Source organism: Brassica oleracea, chromosome C5, assembly GCF_000695525.1.
Source record: "Brassica oleracea var. oleracea cultivar TO1000 chromosome C5, BOL, whole genome shotgun sequence".
Classification (NCBI taxonomy): domain Eukaryota; kingdom Viridiplantae; phylum Streptophyta; class Magnoliopsida; order Brassicales; family Brassicaceae; genus Brassica; species Brassica oleracea.
The window spans coordinates 8227292-8249556 of NC_027752.1; the positions used below are offsets into that span (position 1 = coordinate 8227292).

Genomic DNA, 22265 nt, shown 5'->3' on the forward strand with positions numbered 1-22265 from the left:
ATCCTCCGCCAAGCTCTTCCTTCCCGCGTTCGTCCCATTAACACTTTCACTCTGCAATATACAAGATGGGTTTATACAATAATAACCAAAGATCCATTTCAAACAATAATAACCAATGAGTGTCTTCAAACATGAAACAAAATACATATATAAAATCCATACACTATAAACAAAACACACATGTTCTGACATACAAGAAACAAAGCAAATGCAACTTTTCAGTTCTGACTTTGTCTAGTCAATCTCTTGTTGGGACATGATTCGTTACTAACCCCGGGTTCGAGCGTCGGTTTAGGTGGAGAGATAGTGTTTTGAGATGATGTCACTTTCCGTTTTGTGGTTACCAAGCTTATGTATAAACAATAAAAAATATAATTAACAAAAAGTTCAAATAATTTATGGAAATCGAAACAGGTTTAGGTACTACAAAACAATTTTGAATAAATGCCAAATCAGTAAAATTAATTGATTATTTAATTTATATTTTATAAAAAATATATTCATTTAAATAAATCTTGGTCGTGCAGATCCCACAAAAAAAACACACAAAAAGATTAGACAAACGTTTATTTGTCGTTTCCGGTGAAAAATTGTTAGATGATGGGATTTAACTTAGAAATCAATAATTAACAAAATTTGTTGGGCTATATCTCTACTCATTTCCATATATGTTTTTAGGTCAATTATTTTCAAACAAATCAGAATAATTTCATAAAAAAATGTATACAAAAATAAAGCTATAAAATATTATATAGCTAAGTGAACAAAATTTACATGCATTTTAATCAATTAAAAATCATAATTTATGTTATAGTTGAAATATATAGAGCATAATAATATTTATATGAAATGTAATTATTATGATATATATAACACACACAAATGTATTCATATTTCTATATGTTATCAACATCGTTATTTTTTGTATGCACTAATTTACAATCTATTAAAATATTATATAATTTATTTAATTAACATAAACTAGTCAAACCTTAGATCGTTTTAGCCCACATTTAGAGTATGTATTCAGCTGAAAGTTTAAGTCATTTGTTTAATTAATTTCCTAAATAGTTTTTAAAGGAATTGATGATTTTAGTTAAACTACTCTATTAACTCATATAAAACTACAAACTTTGAGATTTTATATTGTGACTATGAAATTCTATCGAAATATTGTAAACTGAATATACATTTTCTTAAATTCACAATCTAATATACTTTTAATTATAGTAAAATTTTAAACTAAGTTATCCAATAATAAGTTTAATAACACTGAATATTTAAGGATTTTAAAAATTCATGTTGAATATTCAAATCATATGTATGAGTTCTTATTTGTTACAACAGATAATCCCACACATATATAAAATTCATGTTGAATATTCAAATCATATGTATGAGTTCTTATTTGTTACAACAGATAATCCCACACATATGATTTAAATATTTTATGAAACATTTAGTATGAAAAGAGTTTACTACAGCTGTTTTTATAAGGGAACATCTAAACCCTAGAGGATTTTTTGTCCACGTTAAGCTCAAATCATAAAAAAGTATAAAACCAGAAGACAGATGATTCCTTTTTCAAGAGGTGTGAAAAATATGAGACATAAGTGTTGTTTTTTAATGCGCTAGTAGGCTTAGTCTGACAGAAGTGACTATATTTTATATATTTAATTAATTACAACTGGGTCGTCGTACCTGGTGTTTGGATTTTAGTACTATTATTCTTTTTTTTGTCAACGGCCTTTGGATTTTAGTAAACTGTGGCTTTTGATACGTATATTATCAAGAAAAGAAGAAAAGATCACAACAACAACAAAATCAAAAGATATTGTGTTTCACATGGCAACAGGATGGCAACATCGTACAGGTTTACTATTAAAAAATACTAGGGGTTTATCATGCCAAAGCGCCGTATTCTTTTTATTTATTCAGTTATTTTAAATTTATATGATAAATTAAATGTAAAAATACTATGTTCAGTTTTATTACATTTTTAAATGTTTTAGTTTTTATTTTATTTTTTATAGAATTTGAAAACCTTATGTTAAAACATTGAATATATTCAGCGTTTACAGTTATAGAAAAGAAATTCTATACAAATTGTAAATATTCATTCACAGTTATTTTTTTGACTAAATTCATTCATTCATTTATTCATTCACAATTTTATTACATTTTAACCTGAACTATAATGAAAGTATAATTTTTATTTATTTATATCATTTACTGCTAGTAAAACGGTTTTGTAAGAACTATGTGATATAAATCTATTATGTAGTAGTAGTACATTGACTTGAACTATTATATATTTTATAGAATTATATATATTTATATGTGGAATTTATTTATGTTTTTAATAATTAAATAATTAAATTATATAATATAGTTATATAAGATTCAAAATACTCAACTCATTTATTTGATTCGTCTTCCATTAGTTTGATTTTTTTATAATTGAAATACATCAACCTTTCATCTTAATTTATCAAACATTGATAAAAAAATATTTAATTCTTTTATAATTGAAATAATATAGTATATTTTAATTTGATCATCTCTTATTATCTAAATATTTTAGATGTTTGATGAAAAAACTCAATTGTAATCGTAAAAGCATTCAGCATAATTTAACTTATCATAAAATAAAGTAACATTATTTTTTATATATTTTGTCACTTCAAATATATACTGATCCAATTTTATAAATAAAGTTCAACAAATAATATTTTCCTTCGCTTTATAATTTTCATTTCTAAGAAGATAAAGAGTTTTAAAATATATAGTTCGTGTTGTTTTATGTATAATCATTACTTAAACTTGATTTTTTCAACTCTACAAATTATTAATATGTTTTAAGTTACATAATTATAAAAATAATTTTAATTTTGATTTTATATGTCTATAAAATATCAGTAGATTCTTGTTTTTGTTTAAACAAAAATCTAACATAAATGTAAGAGCAATTTATATTATTTAAAAATATTATTTACAAATTTAGTTAATTATCTAAAACAGAAATTGAAAATTTTAAATAAATTGTTGTTATAGCAAAAGTAAATAAATGAAACAGATATTAATATTTCAATTTTAATATAAAAGTTTTAAATTATTACGGATATGGATAAATTCATTATATTTAATAAGTTAAAATTAGTAAATTAGATATAGGATATTGGTGTAAGTTTAATTAATGTCTGCATGTAGACGAAGGAGGCAAAAAATAATATTTGAATTAATAGGAAAGCTTCCGGTTTTTCTGCGGTGTTCTCAGTGGTAGTTCGAGTTTCCAGAGGGTGAAGCAACTCCTCAAGGGTTCTCTGTGGAGGCAGTCCAGTGGTTTGGCGTCTGGTCAAGGGCACTCACACTTCTGTTTGGTGTCTGGTGACGTGTGTAGAGTATGTTCCAATTATGAAGTCGATATACTTAGATCGGCTCATGTTAATTAGAGTTTAATCTCTTTGTTTTTCAAGTTATTTTTGTGGAAGTTGTAGGGGTTGCAACTTTCAGGTTTCGTTATTTTGTTCTTGGTACAAGTAACGACGTCGACTCTCTCTCTCTTTCGATGGTGGGAACTGGGAAGTGAAAATGTAAGATGTCTGCCCTGAAGTAGTCACTGGCGTAATTGTTGAAGCAGACGTCGGGTTAAGTGGTGAAGACCATGTGGAGTCAAGATGCTGAGCTGGAGTCGTGTAGACTTGGAGAGCAAGGGAGTATCTTGGAGATATGGAAAGAGGAATAAACTTGAGGAGCAAGTTTATGACTTAAAGAAAGAGAAATAAGGCATTCCAAGAAAAGAAAAGTTGCACTTATTGTTATGGAATATGTCCATACATGTTGCCTTGGAGACTAGGGTTTCGGGAACATGGAGAATAACTATAAGATAGCTATGGAGTCGTCTGTATAGAGACAGAGACAGAGAGGCTGATCTTATAGAGAGAGAGAGAAGCTCTTGGAGGTGTTCTTGGATCGTGCTGAAGCAGTGCCTGAAGTACTTGACGGAGAAGAGACATAAGCGGGTAGCTTAGGAATCTTTCAGTAGCGTGTGTTAGGGTGTTAACACTAGACGTGTAAAAGCTGAATAAAAAAGTCTTGTAAAGATTGTTTAAAGGAGATTCTAATAAAAGCATTGGTGTTTGCTTGTGTATTTGTCTCTTGATTTATCTCCTGCACTACCTTATTGTGTTTGCATCTTGCACTTACACGAAGCTTTACTGATGACAAAACTACCGTTTTGCGTTGTGTCAGCCAAACTCAGTGTTCTGCAGTGCCACTTACCTGCTGTTCCGTGCCGGTGTAGAGTATTCGATTGGCTTAGATCCGGTCTATACCGGATTAAATCAATGCTATACAGTTTCGGTTTTAATGTTGTTGTTCAAAACAAGGTTTTAGTGTTGTCTTGAATTTTTTCAATAAAATTATTATATTAGACGTTATTATATTTATGATGAAAACCATTTGTCAAAAAATAGAAATCTAACTAGGAAGCTAAAAAAAATTGGGGGAATTGGATTATTCGTAACTAGATGCACTATCTTTTCTATTAAAAGAGAAATAAAAAATTTATTTACAATGAAAAATTATATTAAATCCACTTCATCAATTACATTTACTTAATTATTTATATTAATCAAATAGTAAATATAACATTTACAAAATATCTTAATAATTAAAAGGATATTAATAACAAATCAGTTTTAAATGAAAATTTAAATTTTACTTTTTTTCATCCTTAAATTTTACTTTTATTTATAACAAACTTTTAAGAGAAAATATAAGAACATCTTAATAAAATTTTAAATATTTTTTTTAAGAAATTAATGTATTGATTAATTTCGTAATTAGGAATATAATATTATTATAAATTAATTTTAAAGAAAAATTTATTATAAAACAAAAAAATAAAATTATATGCTATTCCTTATAAATTTTATAATTATAGTCTATATTATATTATATTAAATAGAAGTAATAGATGAATTAAATGTAAAAAATATATTAAAGTAGTACATTAACATATTTTTTTAAAATGTACTTTCATTTAAATAAGTAAATAAAATATCATTCACTGTTTAAAAAGATTATAATTAGTAAATTATATAATAATTGTATACAAAAAAATAAAGTTGCTAACATATGTTAATTTTTATATCTACAAATATATATTATTTATTTATTTATTTTAAAAATCACAATAATATATTATCTAAAAATGATTGTATACAAATTATTATAGTATATAACTAACCCTTAGTTTAAATTTTATTTACAAAATAAGCTATTTGAAAAAATTTATATTTAATAATTTCTTAAAGATACTTATGTGAAATTAATTCTAACTATAAATTTAATGTTTATTTTTAATTATAACAAAATATGTTATGAAAAATATAAAAATAATTTACCAAAAAATTCAGACTTTTAAAAAAAATACTGCATTAGTTTTGTAAAAACAAAATCAAAGTCATATAATTTTCCAAACTCAAAAATAGTTGAGTAATTTTCTAAATTTATTTTGACCAAATATACAATTTTGAAAATAAAAATTTCAAACTCAAATGATAATATTCCAAATTTTACAAAAGATAAATCATAGATGCTAAGATATAATGTTTTTTTTTGAAATGCAACATGAGAAAAAAATATGTTGTAAAAATAAAATGGTATAATATTTTGAAAATTTAAGTTAATAACCTAAAAATAATAAAAAAAAAACTCGATATCATAACATCCAAAATATCATATATCGATAAAATATACATAAATAATATGATAGATTCCCTTTGTATAAATCTACTAAAATAATAGGGCTAAATTAATTAAATTCAACAATGAATTTACTTATAAAATTCTGCAATATACTAAAATGATAAACAAAACATGGAAATATAAATTATCCTAAACAAACATCCTTTCTATAGTATAAATAAATTAAAATTTAAATGTATTGTATGCAAAATATTAAATTTAGAAAAAATGAAGAAGATTCTTTATTTGATTATTTCATATTATGAATTTATTTTACCGAACTCGAAAATATGTTAGTATTACATACTAAAAGTAAAATGTATAAAATATATTAATAATGTCGAATAAAAAAACTTAACCAATAAGATTATAGAGTTACATAGTATATAACAATAAAATGTAAATTATATATAAAATATTTGTGATAATATTAGAGTTGTAATTTTATAGAATGAAAAGTTTTCCACACAAACGTGCAGATCAAAGTTTAGTTATTCTTAAAAGCAATTATTATTGATACAAACTGGTCATTTGGTTTTATTCCAAGCGAATACTATCTCCGTTGATACGCTGTGAAATTCCTTTCACCAAATATTTGAAACCCTCTGTAAAACAAAACAAAAGAAAATATAATATACATTGGTTTAGATTCAAACAACGTGACATAATAGAAAAATAAATGGTAACTCTTTTTTTTTTCCTTTTTTTTAATAAAATGGTAACGCTGGAAACATGTCTGGCCACCACCAAAGAAATACGTAATCATATCAGAGATCTCGAGCTTCCGGATTCCTTAGACAAAACATATAAAACAGTATATAAATGAGAGACCGAAAGAGGAGATGATGAGTTTAGACATGTAATATATGTAAAAATGTGCAATCATGTTCCAGATTGGCAATTTTGCTTATATTAATTAATAGTAAAATATTTCTAATAGGAAAATATAGTACAAAGAGAAAATCATCTAAATAGTGTTCATTAAATAATGTAAAATAAATTATTTTTTTGTAACAAATAATACAAAAATAAATAGTTATTTAAAATACGGTAAATATTTATTATTGTAAACTTCAAACTCCAAACCAAAAAATTTAAATCCTAAAATTTAATCGCTAAAATCTAAACCTTGAATTCTAAACCTAAAGAAATATTGGTTTTTACCTTCTAGTAAATAGTATTTTGTAAATTTATATTTTGTATAATTTTAGGACAAATAATTATTTTGATATCATTTCTCTATTAATTATATATAATAATGTTGGAAACAAAACTTTATCACGTTTGACCAAAAAAAACAAAAATTATCAAAACGTTTCTACAAGTATCTACAAGTATATCTGTTCTTATAATTTCTATTAATACGATATGAAAGTCTCACAACTGGTCATTCCTTTTTGGCAACGTAGACGTTTCCATAGCCTTCTTACACAACAATGCCTCTCGCAATCCAAGCTTTCTTCGTCTCTCTCCTCTTCTTCTCCTCCATTGCTTCGGCAGCTATCGTCGAACATGTTTTCCAGGCATTTACTTTTTACGCCACTCTCTCCTTTTGTTGTTCTCAATAAGAAATAACCGGTTAAAAAAAAAACTTGCCAGTTCTATAATTGCACATTTTTCATTTCATTGTATCTACTAGCGTCTTTGTTTCTTCCTTCAATTAGAAAATATCACCGTATTTGTTGGATCTAATCTAACATACGTATTTATTAATATTTCCGTATAATTTTAGCTTTATTTTCTTACAATTCAATAGATGTAAACAAACAAATTTACGTTGCCGCTAATATGTAACGAAAAATATTAACGGCGTCTGACAATAGGTCAAAAACGTGGTGGTGAAACCATTGTGCAAGGAGCAAAGGATACCGACTGTCAACGGAAGTCTTCCTGGTCCAACGATAAACGTTCGAGAAGGAGATACTCTGGTGGTCCATGTCATCAACAACTCAACTTTCAGTATAACCATCCATTGGTAACATATTGATCTCTATATTATTTATCATCAGGCAATGATTACTGTACGAACCGGCGCTTGTGGCCCAGTAGTGATTAACTTGAGGAAGAAGTCTAATACGGTGAAATCACTTGGTTCGAATCCCGTCCACTGGAAAATTAAAATTTTGGCATCGCGAGATGCTCCTTTATAATTAAAAAAAATGATTATTCTACGCACAATAAGAATTATCTGTTTATAATAATGTCGGCATGGAGTGTTTCAGCTGAAAAGCCCATGGATGGACGGTGCGAATATGATAACTCAGTGTCCGATTCAACCACGTAATAACTTCACATATCGGTTCGATATCACCGGACAAGAAGGTACATTGTTTTGGCATGCACACGTTGTTAATCTACGTGCCACACTTCATGGGGCTCTAATCATCCGTCCCCGATCAGGCCGTCCTTATCCGTTTCCTAAACCCTACAAAGAAGCTCCTCTCGTTTTTGGTAATCATTCTTTTTGGAGAAACTACTTAAAATATCATGTTATAAACCATTTTGAAAAAATAACTTCAATTAATAATACTCTAAGATTTGAGTTTGTAGTTTAACAATTATTTTTTTAGCGACAAAATAACTATTGTTTAAGATTTAATATTCCAATGATGAGATTTTTAGACTTTTATAAATGTTTAATAAATGATTATTAAACATCTATAAATGCTTTAGTAGTATTAATTTAGTCTTTTTCATCATCACAAGTATTTATGAAAAAAATCTTCATTTAAAGTATATTTAAAAAGTTGTATCAAGGGTAATATTATAATTTGCCTTTTTATTGGTCTAAAGCCGAATGAAATTAAAAAGCAAAAAACCAGATTATTTTTTTGAACAATTAACCGCTTCTTATTAGGCATTCGATAGTTTTTACGTTATTGTTAAAAATATAAATAATAAGAATTATTAAAAGGAATTAAATGATTATATTTTTTATTTAAAATTTTATAATATTTTACTTTTATTTTTTTCAAGACTTATATTCTGGGATCAAATATAATGAACATTGAGACAGTGTGTCAGAAATTATTTTTATTATTTCTTGGTCAGAAAATTTAGGTGATGATTGTTTGCGGTTTTTGCTTTAGTTTTTGGTTTTTGTTTTTGTAAAAACCATTTTTTATCTAATTAAATTTTAGCTATTAGTTTTTGTTTTTGTAAAAACCATTTCACTTGCCAATCAAGTTTTTTAACAAATAGATTCTCTAAAATTTAGGGAAACTAGTTTTTCAAAATTTAAACCAATTTGCGAAGAAAAGAAAAAACCAATTTTTGTGGGTTTTCAATATAAAAACGAATTTTGTTTATTTTGTAATAAAATACTATATTTTAATTAATTAATAATTAAATAAATAATATTTTCATAAAGATAAAATTCCCATATAATTTTTATCATTTGAACATTAATGTAAAATAGTTTATTTGTGCTTCATATCTATAAATAAAATTATTGAATAATTTTAATAATTATTATAGGGAAAATTACATGTTTACCGCTTCATGCTACCACTTTTCATTTTTACCACCAATAAAAAGACATTTTCAAAAATATCTTCTTCATTAAGTGGCAAAAGACTCATATGCCCATATTCTTTATATATATAATAGATCAATATTTAAATAAATAAAAATATAAAAATATAAAAAATATTTTTTTAAATTTTTTTCTGAATTATACTATTTTGAAATTCAAACCCTAAACCTTAAAACTCAACTCTAAACCCTAAACCATCAATCTTTAACCCCTTTTTTTTTTTAAATACGAACCCTAAACCCTAAACCATCAATCCTAAACCCTTTTTTTTTTTAAATAAACCCTAAACCCTGAAACATCAACTGTAAACCCTAAACCCTAAACCTTCAACTCTAAACCCTAAAACATCAACTCTAAACTCTAAACCCTAAACTCTAACTTCAACTCTAAACCCTAAACCATCAACACTAAACCCTAAACTATCAACACTAAACCCTAAACCCTAAACCCTAAACCTTCAACTCTAAACCCTAAAACATCAACTCTAAACTCTAAACCCTAAACTCTAACTTCAACTCTAAACCCTAAACCATCAACACTAAACCCTAAACTATCAACACTAAACCCTAAACCCTAAACCCTAAAAAGTTAACTCTAAACCCTAAAAAATAAACCCTAAACCTTAAAACATCAACTCTAAACCCTAAACCCTAAACCTTCAACTCTAAACCCTAAACCCTAAACCCTAAAACCCTAGAGTTGATGTTTTAGGGTTTACGTTTAGGGTTTACAGTTAATGTTTTAGGGTTTAAATTTGAAGGTTTAGGGTTTTAGGGTTTAGGGTTCGAATTTCAGAAAATATATGTTTTAGGGTGTAAGGTTTACGTTTAGGGTTTAGAGTTGATGTTTTAGGGTTTTGATTTGAAAGTTTAGGGTTTAGGGTTTAGAGTTGATGTTTCGGGGTATAGGGTTTAGAGTTGATTTTTTAGGATTTAGATTTGAAGTTTTAGGGTTTAGTGTTTAGAGCTGATGTTTCGGGGTTTATGGTTTAGAGTTGATGTTTCGGGGTTTAGGGTTTAGAGTTGATGATTTAGGGTTTAGAGTTGATGTTTTAAGTTTAGATTAGTTAACCATATGTTTTTTTTTGTCAAAGGTAATCTAAAGGTTATAAATGTTTTTTACTCTTCATTAAAGATGAGGGTAAAAGTGCTTAGTTTAAACATGAAAAGTGGTACTTTGAAAATAGTATTTTTAGTAATTTCCCATTATTATGCACACTAAACAACAACCAAAAATTATAAAGGGAAAATGACTAGGATAGCACTAAAAAAGTTTTTGTCACAAATATAGCTTATAAGAATAAAAATGATCAAAATAGCACTTATTGTTTTATCAAAAGAGATAAATATATATTTATACCCCAATGGTAAATTAATTTAGACATTAGGGTTTAGAGTTAAGGGGCGGGGTTTAGAATTTAGGGTTTAGGGTTTAGGGTTTAGAGTTTAGGGGTGGGGTTTAGGGTTTAGGATTTAGGGTTTAGGGTTTAGAGTTGGGGAGTGGGATTTTGGGATAAGTTTTCAAATTTCGAAAAACTTAGAAATGTGATATTTTGGAGATTTGAAGGCTATTTTTGTGACATAAACTTAGAAATGTGATATTTTGGAGATTTGAAGGCTATTTTTGTGACATAAACTTAGAAATGTGATATTTTGGAGATTTGTCCAATTATAAAACTTAAAATATTTTATTAATACAGTATATTATTTTAAGTTCAAAAATATCCAAGTTCTAAAAAACGAAAAAATATTTTATGTAATAAAATTTATAATTAGTTTCAAATTTGAAAATATTTTAATTTTTATAATTTATAGATATTTTATTAATTATATTTTTAGTATAGTAGTTAAAAATAAAATATTTTTAAAATATGTTAATATTTTTATTTTAATAATAACCACGATATTTTGATAAATTTTGATGGTAATTTATTACTACATATTTCTATTACTACTTATTTTATTATTTTAAAGCAATGTATTGCTTATTTTATAAAAAAAATTAAGAATACAGCTGAACCAAAATTTAAAAACTAAAAACCAAAAACCAAAACCAAAAACTGAAAATCAAAAACCAAAATCAAAAAATTAAAAACCAAAAACCAAAATCTAAAACCAAAATCTAAAAACCAAAAACTAAAATAAAAAAGCTAATGGAAACAATCATCACCTTACTCACCTTTGACATATCATAGGTCATTATCTAAACTGAAAAGGATTATGAACATTGTTTCAGAGGTCCCTGGTTCGAGTAATCATCGGTACAAAATTATATGATATAATTTTTAGTTTCAAGAAACTATGAATTTTGGTCTCGTATCTTATGGTATTAGAAAGAAGATATTTTTTTTAGATTCATATAGGGGTGTTCAATCCGGATATCGGTTCGGTTTCGGTTCGGTTTTTTCGATTTTTTGGTATTTCGGTTAGTAAAATATAACTACCATTCTAAATTCATAATTACTTCGGTTCGGTTCGGTTTATATACCGTCGGTTTTCGGTTTATTCGGTTTTATACCAAAACATAATTATTTAGTTTGAGATCATATTATATAAATTTTAGAGTCATATTGTCATCGCAGTCATTTATTAAAAAGATATTATATTTTCAAATAAAAGAAAAGAAATAAAAACGCTTATACTTCGGATGAAATAATCAAATCTAGAATTAAAATCAAAGCTCGAAATTTTGAAAATAAAAATAAAAAACAAAGGAGAAGTATGAAAGAAAAGTTTTTCCTCTCTTCCATATTTAGTGTTCATCAAAGTCATGCTTCTTCGAGTGAAACTTTATTCATTTATAAATAAGAAAAAAGTTGTGAAGATTTTTTTTTAGTTATTATCCATCAAATTTATAACCTTCACTTCATTTTAATCAATGCTAAAAGAAAGCAAAATGATTGAAAGAAGAAGACTAAGAAAATAAAAGCTTCAGTTGCGATGAATTGTTATTTAATTACATTTTAAGTGTTTTTCAAATTAGGATTCTTTATTGATATAAAAAAATATGGTAATAATTATTAACAAAAGAATAACTTATATAACAAATAGATTTTCATGTGAAGTTATAAAATATATACATATTTACATGTTTCTACTTTTGATTGGTTTTGTTCAGTTTATTCGGTTTAATCGGTTATAAACCAAACCATATCCAAATCCTACGGCTTTTATAAAATCATATACATTCAGTTTTGTATATACCAAAACCATACCATATTGTCTATTTCAATTCGGTACGGTTCGGTTTTACCATATTGGAAAGTCCTGATTCATAGAAAACTATTATTGTTAAGATGCCGCTATTTAATCAAAGATTAAAATATCTTTTTGTATTACAATAAAATTAAATTTCTACATGTATATGTTAACCCAAAATTGGTTCAACAACCAGATATCTTTTGGGATTAAATATAACATTGAGGCAGTGTGTTAGAAATTATTTTTATTATTTCTTGGGCAGAAAATTACTCACGTCTGGCTATATGGCCGATGAACTTTTATATATAAACAATAAAACATATATATATATATATATATAAGCAAACCTTTATTTATTTTAAACATGTTATATATCTATTTTGTATATTTTTCCAAACTGACTTTTGGGAACAAAATACAATCAAAGCGTGGTATGACTGGGCTGGTTCGGGTTTAAATAAGAGCATGAACCTTTGTTTTTAACGACAATCCAACTTATCTAAGAAAACAAAATCTTGTAGAGTTAAAATTACTTACATATGTGACAACATATCATGATGTCATTCAATCTGGTAATTATTTTTCTTTTGAAAAAATGATTATGCAAGGACAATGGTGGGATACAGATATTGAACAACTGAATCTACGGCCAGCTCCGATTTGCGATGCTTATCTCATCAATGGTCTTGCCGGAGATTCCTATCCTTGCTCTGAGAACAGTAATATTCAATATTTACGTAATAATGTTAAAACAAACAAAAAAAAATCGCTTGCAGAATACTGATAATGATATGGGTTACTTTTGCCTGCTTCGGTAGGGATGTTTAAGCTCAAGGTAATACAAGGGAAAACATACTTGCTACGGATTATAAACGCGGCACTCAACACTCACCTCTTCTTTAAAATAGCCGATCACAATGTGACAGTTGTCTCTGTGGATGCTGCCTACACAACACCTTACGGTAGCGATGTGATGATCTTGACGCCGGGACAAACTGTCGACGCACTTCTCACGGCCGACCAGCCCATTGGAATGTACTACATGTCGATAATCCCTTACCTAAGTGCTAGCTCGTTAGCACCGGCCCCTCCTAGGAAAGTTATCAATAGCTTAATCGTCTACAAGGGTGCCACGTCAACCACATCCCCATCAAGGTCGTTGATGCCTTCACAGATCAATTCAGTATCCACCGCTCATAGGTTCTCTTCGAACATCACGAGCCTCGTGGGTGGACCCTACTGGACACTAGTGCCTCGCCACGTAGACGAGAAGATGTTCGTAACCATGGGGCTTGGCTTAGAACAATGCCCTTCGGAAACCAAGTGTGCTGGTCCGTCAGGTCAGCGCATCACTGGTTCTCTCAGCAACCGTACTTTTCTGATGCCAGGAACGATTTCTCTCCAAGAAGCTTATTTTTATAATATAAGTGGAGTATACACCGATGACTTCCCTGACCAACCACCCATAAAATTCGACTATGCTAATTTTAGGGTCCATACTGACTCTGAAAAAAAAATGATATTTCCAGAGAGAAAAACTAGCGTCAAGACACTTAAGTATAATTCTACAGTTGAGATCGTTGTGCAGAACACAGGGATAATCACCACAGAGAGCCATCCCATGCACCTTCATGGCTTCAATTTTTATGTGTTGGGTTATGGATTTGGTAACTATGTTCCTGCCCGCGATGCAAAAAAACTAAATCTAGTTAACCCGCAAATGCACAATACTGTTGGTGTACCACCAGGAGGATGGGTTGCCTTAAGATTTATCGCCAATAATCCTGGTAAGAAACATTCTGAATTTTTTGCATATATTTATATCTTGCTTCATTTGAAATTTTTGATGTTAAACTCTTGGAGGTGCATGGATATTTCATTGTCACATGGATGCACATTTACCGTATGGGATTATAATGGCTTTCATAGTTGAGAATGGACCAACTCCGGAAACAAGCTTGCAGCCTCCACCATCAAATCTTCCACAATGCACACATGATCCGACGATCTATGAATCGCCGACCACTAACGTTGGGTTATCATACTAGAAGTCGCGTGTTACCCAGTTGTCAGGTGTTCTCCAAAAATAACTATCAATCCTAGTTATTATTTTATTTTCGTTTCTGAAATTGTTGCATCTTCCTATTTAGTTTTTTTTTTTATTATTATTCAAACTTTATGTTGTCACCAATGCAGTGCAATGCAATGCTTCAACATTTGAACGAGAGTAATAATAACACTTCCATTTGGAGGTATATAAGATCATTTCAAACCATCTCTGCATGTAGACATTATTTCTCAAAATATTTTTATTTCTTACTTTGAAGTAGAGGTTGTTAATTTTTTAGTTTAAAGTAATTTTATTTATATTTTTGAAAATAAATAAATAGTAGTTATAATTATGTTCTAAAAATTGGTGTATGCGGCAAATCAATCATATTCGAAATGATTTTTAAAAATCCGACTTTATGCGACTTAAATCGTTTTAACCCTCTTTAATTAAAATCAGTTAAACCGGTCTAAATCAACTTAAATTTGTTAAATTAAGAAATAATGTTAGTGAAAATCCATAAACTTTTCTATTTTCTGGAGTATATGGTGACCAGGAAAACAAACATTTTTCCAATTGGGGATAGAGCGAAATTTTTTTTTGCATATACGATTATGTTATGAGGTTCTGACTGGAAAGGTGAATTAAGAAAAGATGTACTGAATAATTTTAATTTTTTTTTTGCTATTCTAATTAAAGACTATACGATTAACTCACTATAAATAATAAAAAAACTCATAAACCCAAAATAATATGTTCCATTTATTTCTATTGTATGTTTTGACTTGATTCTAGTACTGAATAAAATAGATATTTTATATACTAAATAAAATAGATATATTTATAATTTTAGTTGATTGCTATTCAACCCACATGTTGACATAGTAATTTTAATAAGGTTTGACTTTAATATATTTACTAGAGTTTGACCAACATTGCGTGGATATTCTTTTCGTTTTTATAATTGTGTACATTTGGTTTATATGAAAAATGTTTAAATAAATTATTTACAGTTTGATGGTTTATATTGTGTAATTTTATAATAATGTTGTTCTTGTGACTTGTTCTACATAGTAATATATAATTTATTTATTTTTCTATATGTAATTTATTTATTTCAATAGATATTAATGAATATCAATTATTTTTGTAATATTTGGTACAAAAATTTCTGAATTTGGAATATTTAAATATAAAAATATCCTCAAAACATGAAAAGGATTATTTCAAAATTTACAATTTTCATATAATTTATATTTAAATGAGTTAATAATACTTTATTTTCATCATTTTATGCATTGTTATTTAGTTGATAAGCATTTTACGTGATCCAGTGTGGTCTTTCTTTTTGTAGGAGCAAGACTGTATAAGATCTATTTTAGTGAGAGTTGGCGTCATAAAGATAAATTCTTGTTATCTTTAAAGTTTTCATGTGAGAATTGATTGTTATTACAAAACATATCAAACTCGGAAAATAATTGTTGTCGTTTTGATTACTGTGACAACGACAAGGTTGAAGTTTGAGATCAAAGTTCACTACTTTCTGCACAACGCATCCACCATGGTAGTACTAGATTGTGCGCACGGTTCCTCTAGAGAATTATGCCATCACCAGATCATTTGATTGGTGCACTGGTAGTGGAACTCCTACTAGCCTGAACTTACGGCTTCCAAACCATTCCCTTATCATGAAGTCCTACATAGCTAGGCTCCTAAGTATTTCTTCAATCTTCCTAGTAGAATTGACACGATCTCTCCATGAACCTAATAATCGGGATTATCCTAAAATTAGTTGAGCCAACTTTAGTGAACCAGTTAGACACTGGACCTAGGATCTTCTCCTTTGTGGTTGTCACAGCAATATAGAAAGGAGAAGTTGGACCTCTGAAGAAATAATGTAACAGCGACAAAGGAGATCACACTGGAAGTAGCCTCCAGAAAAGCACCTTCCTTGGTAATACTCATTCCTTGTATCAGCAAAGTCTCCATTTGAACTGGATGAACAATGGAGATACCGTTCCTTGGGTTATCATACACAGAAAATCTCCTACATGAGGCTGGTCAAAAGCCACATGGATCGGATCCCCCAAGTCGAAAGACGACTCCTTGAACCAATCCCACTAATTAAGAAGCATCAACTGTTGGCTACCGAGTGAACAGTCTAATAGTATCACCTCTCCTCTGTACCAAATCATGGTGTGATGGTAACATCCCAGCTCATCACGGTAAACAACTCCCCAATAGCAGATATATATTGGAACCTAATCACTCGGACATGAAGCTACCAATACTCTCTCCACAATTGTGCAAACTTCAACTCTAATTTTGGAGTTTCTTTCAAATCTACGAAGATCTGAAGAGTTGTCTCCTCTCAGCACGGTCTAAACACAATCTCTCTCTCCACCCATTCATAAGACTGATTCACAGTACTCAGATCCAAGTTCAAAGTCGAGTTCTCGAAGAAATCACACAGATATATGAGCGGAAACAGGAACATCTCTCCAGCACAACGAAACCAATCAGCGATATGTGTTGAAAAGTAAACTTGATTTGGGTTAAAACATTATTGGGCTATTCATATGTTGATCCAAAACTTTAATCCAAATTCTAGAATAATCTTCCAACTTTTAAGTTAAAAAAATCTAGATATTGTTATAGAAAAATCTAGATAACTAGGGTTGGCCCGGGATATATTTTACTTAGAATCTAGTTTATTTTTTTTTATGATTTTATAGTTTGTGTTTTAAGGTTGCATTTGCGGTTGATGTGTATATGACAATGATTTTTGTATTTTAGAAAGTTTTAGATAAAAAGGGTTATATATGATAAGATATATTTTGGTTGTTTATATATTCCTTTTCTATATTTTCTATATTAGAAAGTTCTGTCATTGATATGTTGTGAGAGTTTTACATGGTCTTCATGTTGTCTCCTTTTAAATAAATTTCATCCCATTTTCCGTGCATTATTTATCGTTTGTAATACTTTTGGTTCAGAAGGATTGGTCGTGGGTTTTATGGATAAAAACATATATGCAAGAAATACAGTAACACATTCATCTAGCTACAATATAAACTAATCATTAGTCTGAGAAACACTTCATATACACTTATCTGCAATATAAAATCGAATTAAAAAAATGTTCCACAAAAACACCTCATGAGATTGTTATAATGCTCTTAATCATCCGGAAAAATCAATTTTAGGGATTCTCTTATTCTACAATATGAATGGATGGTAGTGGAGTATCTGAAACGTATAAAAAAGCAAATATTATAGATCTTTATAAATAAACATGAACTCAAAATTTTCAGCCAAAAACAATAAAGAAGCTAATTTATAATATACAAAAGAATTTGATTTGTGAAAATAGTTTGAATCGGAGAAGAAATGGTAGGCTAATACATGTAATGATGAGTAGCAAGAGGCTTGAGTTCCAGGGAGGAATATATCCTTAAAAAATTTCCTCAGTAGCCATAGAGTTTGCTCATGAGTGAAAATGCAGTTGCAACAGCTAATCAGTACACTTTATCTTTGTTAAGTGTTTCAATTAGACAATTAGACAACTAATCAGTACACTTCATCTCTGCTAGCTCCGCTGCAACAATAGACTTGCCTTTGTTCCCTTCCAACCTCGTAGGCACATCATCTGCTCTACGTATCAGTTTCCCCCTATCAACCTTATAATCTGTATCAACACCAATCCAGTTAAAACAGAGAAAAAAAACTTTATTAGGAATATATCGAAAGGTGGTAACTTTTTACCTGCCCATCATCTTGAATCTCTGGAATGATGAGGCCAACACCAGTATGTATTGTAAAACTACAATGAACAAAAGCATGAGTAAGTGTGACCCTTTTAATCATTATTTCTGATTACAATACCTATGCTTTCCTTGTAGATTCTCAATCTCAGCAATGAATCTTGCAAAGCATCTAACTTCATTTCCACACATCTAACAAAAAAACGGAGTCTTTAGCTTTCTAATCCCAAAAAAATAGAGGCTTTTATAACAAAACAGAGTCCTTAATGCCAAAAACATAGTATTTTCTAACAAAAACAGAGGATTAATCAAAACACAGCCAAAGGCTTCGTACCTCTGGTTCGCTACCATCTGAGTTGAATATCCTCATAGTGTAATCAGTGCCATTAACGCCAGGCATCGCAAAGATGACTCCGCACCAACGCCAAAGTTTCGATCACAGAGCTTCACAGCTTGCTCCTGAGTAATCTTACGCTCTGAGGAATCCCTATTGTCTACCAGAATGAAATCGTTTCCAAGGCCGTGGTACTTGATGAAGTGGAGGATCTCAAATGCTGAGTAAACGCCTGGGCAAAAGACAGAAAGAAACAAAACCAAACCTAAGTGGGCAACTATAAAGAGCCTGAAGTATATTATCAGTGAACCTTCAAGCTTCAAAATGGCTCGGAGGAAACAAAAAGATGAAGTTCTCTGAATAGCATATACTTGCCTAAACCAAGTCTTTTCTTTTATCATTCCTAGGGAAGTTCCACCTTGGCCAAGAGCTCAAACAATATCTGGAATAATAAAATAAATAGCATTGATCCAAAACGAAATTGATGACATCTCTAGACTAAAATTAAGTAAAACTGACCTGTTGACCACTCTTTCCGCTAATGGTTCCATCTTTGCTTGCAGGTATCAGCTCAGCAACTCTTAAGAAGTAAGTTTAACATCATTGACTGAAGATTTTCTTCATTGTTCAAGACAACAACGATATCACTCATTAGCAAACTTGCGGCAAACTTCACTTCAACACCCTTGCCTATAACTGCAGAGAAATATTTTGTGAAGTAAGCCACTGATTCCAACATCATTTTACACGTTTTGCTATGAATCAAAATTATAGATATCCAAAACAACCCTAATACTTACATTGACGTCACTTTCCATGAAAAATACTGTTGAGTGCCTAGACCCATGGCCTCGTAACTCGTGCGGTTTTCTTGTGGAAGCTTCGGTAAAGAAGCTTTGATGAGTATCACTTCTGGAAGAAATGGTTCTGGAATGATATCGGAAGCAACGGAAATTTGCGTAACGAAGAAACAAAGGGAGGCGGTAAAATCTTACGGTGTGAACGCGTTTTGAGCAAGGTAGTCTTCTCTCAACAGCTTAGCTGTTTCCAAGGTGATCTTGTCACCTTCTGCTAGTGCATCTTTTCCCACAAGCTGCACACAAAGTATAATGCACATGTCAAATCAGTTCTTTCAGAATGTATTATCTGCTAAGAGAGACTATTTTCTATAACTTGAGTTTAGATGCCAAGGATACTTGACACGTACCTGGACAATTTCACTAAGATCATCTTCCCTCTGCAACACCTCTCTGGCCTTTGTCCTGATGTTGATGAAATCTGGATCGAACTTCTCATAGAAAGATTCCAATTACAGAAAAAAATATATATACCAAGAACTTAGAGATAGTATACCAAGACGGGTCTGGAGAAGGACGGTGATGCGTAAGCTTACCGTTGAATACTTTGAGTAGGAAATCAAACAATTAACAGAAGGGAAATGCTCTCTCGGTGCAAGCTTTTTGTCCAAACCACAGAAGACCTGCCAATAAATACAACAAAAATGGAAAATCAACCAATTAACAGAAGAGAAGTAAATAAAAATTATAATCACTCAATTACGAAACGGAAAAAAAGGAAATCTGTTTAAAATATACCTCAGAACAGATCCAAGAGGCTTAACCACCATTGTTGGCGACATAAAGAGAAGGAAAATAAATATGGAGTCGCATAGGATAATGAGGCAGATGAGGAGATACGGAGCCGCTCACAAAGGAGGAGACACAGTCGGAGTAGTTGGAGGCGCGGTGGCAGAGAAAGAGACACAGCCACATCAAGATACGTCGTAGACGACGTGAGAAGCATCACTCGAGATAGCTACTAAGAGCATCATTATCCTAACAACTTATAATGGGTTGCTTAATTATATTATAATAGTATTTAAGGAGATAATTTAGGTAAGAGACTTAGCTAAGCAACTTGACATTTTTTCTCCTCCATTGCAAATGTGCTTATTTTAGGGTGCTTAATTGATCCATCAAAATTGTAAGTTTATGTATGCCCAGTCAAGATATAATAGAATAGAGTAATGTTTGATACCATACCTTGCTGTGGGAGTGAAGGAGAGTTTGGCGTTGCTGGCTGAGATCTTGAAGGCACTGACTGTCGCCACGGATTTCAGGTTTTTTCGGTGTAAGCGCTGTGTAATCCAACTGTGATGAAAGGAATAAAATAAAACTGAGTATATGATGATTCAAGCATTGAAGTCTGGGTGGTTCCATTTCAATAGTGCCTTGCGTAGTTAAAACAAAGCCTTTACCAGCATTGAAGTCTGGGTGGTTCTCAAGTTCACGAACCTTAACAACAACAACAGAGGAAACTTAACCAAGAGAAGACAGCTCTATAATAAAGACTCATCAATAGAGTGATCTCTGATCAATCATTCATACAGTAACTCAATATTATCAAGCTTGACGTATCTCAATTATAGCTTTCATAGATAGTTTTAGATTCAGATTAAGCAGTGTACACGATAATTCAGAAACTAAAACCGTTGACTATCTATTTCGTCTCCTAGTAATCAGTTTCCTCATCGATAGCTACAAAACTATATGATAACCGAATCACAAAACGATCCAACTGAGAGAGAGAGAGGCGTACGACGAGTTCGGTGACGTCAAGTGGATGTTTGCCGGATTTGAGGGCGGAAACGCCGAGATCGAGGCAGTGACGGAGGGCGGTCTCGCGAGGGATATGTCGCTCATCAGGGAGATTGATTGGAATGGCTCTGGCGCCTCCGTGTAACGCTATCGCCCACCCCACCATCGCTAACGGAATCGCCTACTGATTCGTCCTCGACGACCAATCACGACGATTTGGATTCGAAACCCACAGATTTCACCAAACCAAGCCGGGAGAGAGATAGAGATGAGTGAGAGTAGGAGACTTCCAGGTGTGACGCGTGTCCACTAAGCGACATCTCTTCCTCCTCCTAATTAAGCAACGTCTTTTAGATAGATAGGTTATTTTTATTTTATTTTAATCACAATTAATTTAAGCAATCCACTTAAAAGACCCCGATGCTCTAATTAGGTTAGAGATGATTCCATGTACCCGGGCCGCAAAAACCATCAAACTCTAGAGTCCAAACACTGATAAAAAAACGATCAAAGCCCATCACGCTCAAGAATAAATGAAACGATGAGTTTCATCTTTCTGGGACACGTGTCAGGCTCACATTGCACGAATTAGTGACGTGTCTGCCTACGTGGATAGCCTGGGAGGGATTCAAGCTCTTCTTTATATATGAAGATATGAAGATTAGAATAAAAAAATCTAGATATTATGTTAGAATTATCTAAATTTAAGATTAAAATATTTGAGATATTTTGTATTATGGAGGCTATAAATACCTCCACTTCCCTTTCATTTTGTATCACCAAGAAGTATCCAAGTTTGTAAGAATCATCTAAGTAATAAGAATTATCTTCTAAATTATAAAAACTTTCTTCTTCACAAAACTTCTTTCTCTTCAAACACTTAAACACTTTCTCCATCTTTATAAAGTTTTTCATTCCAACAAAGTTGTATCAGAGCTACAAGTTCCTTTTGAAGATGGCAAACAATGGTGTTCCCTTCCAAGTTCCATTGCTCACTAAGAGCAACTATGACAATTGGAGTCTTAGGCTGATGG

At 30.3% G+C, this 22265-nt stretch overlaps 1 protein-coding gene, 1 long non-coding RNA gene and 1 pseudogene across 11 annotated transcripts; 1 reads left to right on the forward strand and 2 right to left on the reverse strand.

Annotated features, from left to right (window-relative positions):
- The first annotated feature begins 7119 nt into the window (after positions 1-7119).
- LOC106344421 (laccase-9-like) lies at positions 7120-14534 on the forward strand. Its single transcript, XM_013783806.1, has 7 exons — positions 7120-7125; positions 7173-7274; positions 7575-7725; positions 7957-8202; positions 13095-13205; positions 13305-14273; positions 14350-14534. The coding sequence occupies exons 1-7, from the start codon at positions 7120-7122 to the stop codon at positions 14532-14534; spliced, it is 1770 nt and encodes a 589-aa protein (XP_013639260.1).
- A 1307-nt stretch (positions 14535-15841) lies between these two features.
- On the reverse strand, positions 15842-17033 carry LOC106344422 (annotated as a pseudogene).
- An 821-nt stretch (positions 17034-17854) lies between these two features.
- On the reverse strand, positions 17855-21552 carry LOC106295831. 10 transcript variants are annotated; one of them, XR_001261054.1, is made up of 14 exons: positions 21233-21552; positions 20892-20928; positions 20677-20784; positions 20230-20469; positions 20028-20114; positions 19842-19922; positions 19630-19727; positions 19435-19546; positions 19154-19330; positions 18945-19076; positions 18635-18866; positions 18422-18492; positions 18302-18359; positions 17855-18224 (listed from the first exon to the last, which is right to left on the reverse strand). It is a non-coding gene; the product is annotated as an uncharacterized LOC106295831 (long non-coding RNA). The 10 variants fall into 10 exon arrangements; XR_001261051.1 differs by having other exon boundaries at positions 20230-20596; XR_001261053.1 differs by lacking the exon at positions 20892-20928.
- Positions 21553-22265: the final 713 nt, after the last annotated feature.